Here is a 5,712-nt window from a genome sequence, read left to right as displayed (position 1 = left end):
AATTTAAAATCTTTTTATTTATATTTAAAATAAAAAAAGATTTTCTAAATAAGGAAGAAGGTGATATGTATAAAATTAAAGAAAACCATTTTTTATAGAAAAAGTTAATTAAATGATGACCTAACATTAAAATAGTCATGTGTCTCTAGAAAAAAAAAATACAAATACACGTCTAGTTAATTTTTAAATCAGATGCCATGAATGACAAAAATAAAAAAACGTTCATATTGTAATCTATTAAAAACAATGATAAATTAGTTAATCCATAATTTGCTCAAACAATTGTTTTAAATAAATAATATATATTAAACTACTTGTATATATTTACCCTAGAGTTGTAAATATAAATTCAAAAGTCTAAAATCTTAAATTCAGAAACTCTTAATGCATATATTCAATAACAATTTTGATTTTGAGTAAACTTATTTGGTATTTAAAAAAAAAAAGAGAATGTTTGTAGTTTTTTAATTTATTTTATTTTGTTAATAATAATAATAATAATAATAATAATATTAATAATAATAATAATAATAATAATAATAATAATAATAATAATAATAATAATAATAAGAAGTTATAATTTTACAATAAAAGAGTTAGGTGATAAAAAATTTAAAACACAATCCTATTAAGATATAAATAATAGATAGTGATATTTATTGTGTGTACTTGATAATGAATAAATCATGATATAAAATGTCTGATAAACTATTTATTAAAGTGAACAACCGATATTATTTTCTTTGCAGCAATTCATATGATTCTGATGACTCATTCTCTAATCATTTTATAAATATGAAAGAATTTTCATTTTCTAAATTAACAAAATGTAGTTATGTTTATTGTGTACTTGATAATGAATAAATCATGATATAAAATGTCGCATAAACTATTTATTAAAGTGAACAACTGATAAGATTTTTTTTTCAAAAACTCATATGGTTCTGATGACTCGTTCTGTAATCATAATAATTTTATAAATTTGAAAGAATTTTCATTTTCTAAACTAGCAAAATATAGAGATTTAATCTTGTTAGGTGATATCCAAAACAAATTTTATGATAACCTCTTCAAATAACTGAAAAAGCAAGTGACATATTACATTACAAAATTTCGAGGCAGAAGAAAGATGAACCCCTTTAAATTTATGTAGAATAATTTAATGATAAAATTGACTTGTTGAAAGACGCAGATAAAAAGTATCTATTAAATCTAGAACTTTAAATATGATCGGTGTTTAAAAAAATGTTAAAATTCAAGAGTCCATAATTTTCAACCGTTTGTCAACAAAAGTCAAGAAATACATAGTGTGAAGAGAGGTAGGTTGCGAACAGGGGTGGCCCTGAGCACGGACTCGCGCGTGGGAGCCCAGGGCCCATAATTTTTGGGGCACCAATTTTTTTTTTAACCCTATATATATTAAAATATAATTTTTTATTACAAAAATACTTGCTAAATTTAAAAAAAAAAAATAGTGGTTAACAAAATTATATGGACACTACAAAGTCAAAATTAATAAAAGAATGTAACTTCTCATAAATAAAATATATAGTAGAATAAAATAAATTAATTTCTTTAAAATAAAATCAATTAATATATTCATAATTTTCGCAATTAAAGAGTTTAATTGAGACACTAGCATTAAAACAATGATATAAAAAATATTTTATATTATTAATCCAAAAATTAAAAGTGAATCACTACTTCAACTAGCTGAACAAGATAATGATCCTAAAACTAAAAGTGAAGTCGAATATTTAGCAACTCATGGAATTGAAAACTTTGAATTTTTAGTAGCTATGATTATTTGGTTTGAGTTGTTAACTGCTGTTAATAAAATTAGCAAAAATTTGCAAAAAATAAAAAGACATGCGTATTGATGTGGCTATAGAACTAATAAAAGGTTTCATCAAGTATTTGAAAAAATATAGAGAATCTGAATTTGTAAATGCTAAGGCATTGGGAGTGAAATAGAGATTGAATGTGTGTTTATTCAAAAACGTCAAATTAGTAGAAAACAACACTATGATGAAAATTAATCTCAACGCACACAACTGAATCTTGAGTCTGCTGAAGAGTCTTTTCGAAATCATTATTTCTTATTTATTATAGATCAAACAATTGGCCTACTTGATAGAAGATTTGAGCAGTATAGCATATATAAAAATATTTTGGATTCTTGTTTAATATTGAAAGACTTAGATCATTATTTGATAGGAACTTGAAAGCATGTTGTAAACATCTTGAAACTTGTTTAAAACATGATGATTTTCTTGATCTTGATGAAGAAATTTTGTTTGAAGAATTGAAAGTTATTAGAGAACTTTTAACACTTGAATCAAAATCATGCTATATGATATTGAGTTCTATAAAGACTTTTAATTGTTTTCTTAATGCATGTATAGATTATAGAGTAATATTGACTATTCCTATCAGTGTTGCATCGACTGAAAAAAGTTTTTCTAAATTAAAATTATTAAAATCTTATTTGAGATCTACTATGTCACAAGATAGATTAAATAGTTTTGCGTTGATTTCAATTGAAAATAATTTTTTGAAGAACCTTGATTATGAACAAATTATTAACGATTTTGCAACAAAAAATGAAAAAAAAAAGACCAGATCAAGAAGAAGAAGAATAAGTCCCTTTATAGTGGTTTATGTTTTGACGTAGTATAAACATTGAGTCAAAGATCCATATCTCTATTCTTTTTGCACAATGTCAAATGAAAATGTGTTTTCTTATCCAATTATTTCTTTTATTCTTATGTATTTATTATTAAAAAGTTATAGGGGCACCACTCTTTTGATTTTCCCAAGGCACCCAAATTCAAAGGTCCGGCCCTGGTTGCGAACATAACCATTTACGACAGAAGTTTGAACCAAGCCGAAGGAAGCAAAAGACCCACTGAAGATAAAATGGATGATGGATAAAGGTAGGAGGTCAAAGACAGAAAAAGAGACTTTCAATATTGAAGAACACGGAAGGAGAAGTTTTTAAATCCTAGGATCTGCTATGTTAACCTTTTTCATTTTTCTTTGACGTAGCTTTTGACTGTGCATTATCTTGTGAGATGTCCATAACAACCGCATGTAGAGCATATACGGTGGAGTCCTTCATATTCCATTTGATACCAAAAATTTCTCATCCAAACATTACCCACAACCAGTTTATTGAGATCAATTTGAACACATACTCGGGGGAATCTTTCTCTCCGAACATTCAACATATTACTATCGACCTTAATAGGTGTACCAACTGTAGTTGCTAAAGCTAACAATATACTCTCATCATAATAGAACACATTGAGACCCGGGAAACAAATCCAAACCATAATTTTACCTATGTTTGCAGTAGGGGAAGCAAATTCCGGAGTCTAACATTGTACTGTTAAATAGTGATTGAATATCATCCAAGAGCCAACCTCCTGACAGTGGATCAATGAGCCTCTAAGTCGAACTTTACCATGAAAAATCCATTACAAATATCCATATTATCTCAAATCCTCTTTTTAATTTCCATAAAAGTTATAGTCTATCCCATATTGTATGAAACCGTAAGCTTTTCCCTAAAAGTTTCACAACTTAAGCATCCTTCAATGACTCTTACATGCCTTCAAAAACATGATCATCAATATGTACCATAGGACGTAAACAATTATCATCAAAATTGAGAATTGAGAAAAAAATAATAAAAATGGAAAAACATATCCATATGTTATACGATGCTAATGTCAGACTTTATATATCAAAAACATTCTATAAATTTAAAAAAGAAAAAAAAAAAGTCTCATCTACTCATTTCCTATTTAAATTAAGTAAACCAATGGAAAAAGAATAAGTATAATAAGTCACAACCTACATAAGAAAAAAAATAAAATGTTGCTACTCATACATAATGTTCAAAATGGTCAAGAAGGTAACCAAGCAGAAGCAAAGATAACATTGTGTCCTTTCCAAGTAAGCAAAAGAAACTCATCTTCTTTCTTCAATCCCCACCCAACTGCATGTTCATCAATCATCCCCTTAACCTCCATAACCGTATCTTCACTAAAACAAACCCCTTGAAAATGCGCATTTCTCATTCTTTGCTCCCACTTGCTTTTATCCTCAACTCTCTCAACTCTTTGAACCCCTTCATATGCTATCACATTCTCAATCTTCCAACAAACATCTGATTCATACCAATGCCTTTGTTTACTCCCTCGCGGTAGAAACGTGTCCACCGTGTCGAAAGGAATCCAAAGATAGTTAAATGCTGACCTTAATCTAGTCACTAAATCACTCGAGGTTAAATCCGCATCTTCATCGACCAGAATGACAATCGTCGGTTCTAAACCTCGGAGAGCTTCTAGAAACATCGATCGTAGCGAAGAAGATTTAGTATTCATATTCATATTTGTATATAGAGTTTCTTCAGGAATATAATGAAGCATCATATGACAGTTTATTACCAATGCTTCATGAGTTTTGTTATAAACTAAATCTTGGACTTGCACTCGTAGATATTCGATCAAAGAAGCGAATCCGTCTGCGTAAGTAGAAGAAACTGCTTTGAATTCCATACTCACGTTTCTTGACTTAGCAAAATTAACCAGTTTGGAACCTAATTCGTCGTAAGAAAGATCGAGCAAAGGTGGAATTGGAATATGAATACTATTCCTATTCCTAACTGCAACTGTGAGCTTGATTGAAGGAGGAACATCGTCGCGATTAGCAATCGCGTCGATTAGTGTAGGAATCTGCATGCAATGAGTTAAACTCAAATCAACAATGTGAATGACAGAAAAACCTTTGGTGGCTTCTAGAATCGCGGAGTTTGCTGCTGTGTAACCGAAGCGATGCCACGGTGTTAAATCGACGAAGCTGGCTAGTTCAATGACGGAGAATTTGTGTGTTTGTATAGAGAGGTTGTTGTTATTGTCAAGATTGTTATAACTGTTTGTGTTTGGAGTTTCTGTAAGTTGTTCTTCTAGCATTTTGCAGCTACTGGTTTTGGAGGCTCGGGTTGTTAGAGCTCGAATGAAGCTTGCGGCTAAGCGTTGATTGGAGTCACCTTCTTGGGGTGTTGTGTTGTTAAGGACCCAAAGGATTTGTTGTGCTTGTGTTGCATTGTTGGTTTCAATGGCGTTGGCGCATTGAACTAGTAACTGTTCCATGCAATTGGTTTTGATAAGGGAAATTTATTCTTAGCAGGGACTAGTAGTTATAGGGATTTGGTTTTTAAGTATTTGGTGAAAAGGTTGGTGAGGATTGCGGCATTGATAGATTAAAGTGAGTAAAAAATAGAATATGAGAAGCTACTAGCACCGACACAATACTTACAAAATATATATTCAATAATTTAAGAGATAACATAATGTAACCAAATTCGCTCATGTTAAACACTTATTATTACAAACTGATAAATTTGCTCATGTCAAACACTTGTTCCAAAATGATAAAAAAAGTATATTTTAGTTTAATCTGAAATCTTAAGTTAGAAGAGGAAAAAAAAAAGCATGTTAGAGATATAAAATGTTTTTTCAAAATTATTAATTAATAACTTATTTACATAAATATAAATAAATACTTTTATCTATGATGAAAGTCTGTTGGAAATTATGAGCATTAATTTCATCAAGTTATGTTCAAAAATGACAAATGTGAGAATGACAATAAATGCTTCATAAATATTCCCACATAGAAAGTGGAGCAAACTTTAAAAGCATT

General features: G+C 29.3%; 1 protein-coding gene across 1 annotated transcript; it reads right to left on the bottom strand.

The window, feature by feature from the left end:
- Positions 1–3,911: 3,911 nt before the first annotated feature.
- LOC131630736 (scarecrow-like protein 32) lies at positions 3,912–5,159 on the bottom strand (the record flags this gene model as incomplete). Its single annotated transcript, XM_058901485.1, has 1 exon — positions 3,912–5,159. A coding segment is annotated over one exon (1,248 nt), but the record flags the coding sequence as incomplete, so codon positions are not given.
- Between the last annotated feature and the right edge of the window lie 553 nt (positions 5,160–5,712).

The sequence above is a fragment of the Vicia villosa genome, unplaced genomic scaffold (genome assembly GCF_029867415.1).
Source record: "Vicia villosa cultivar HV-30 ecotype Madison, WI unplaced genomic scaffold, Vvil1.0 ctg.000726F_1_1, whole genome shotgun sequence".
NCBI lineage: Eukaryota > Viridiplantae > Streptophyta > Magnoliopsida > Fabales > Fabaceae > Vicia > Vicia villosa.
The sequence above is the reverse complement of the archived record's forward strand: the minus strand, read 5'-3'. Positions and strand labels throughout refer to the sequence as shown.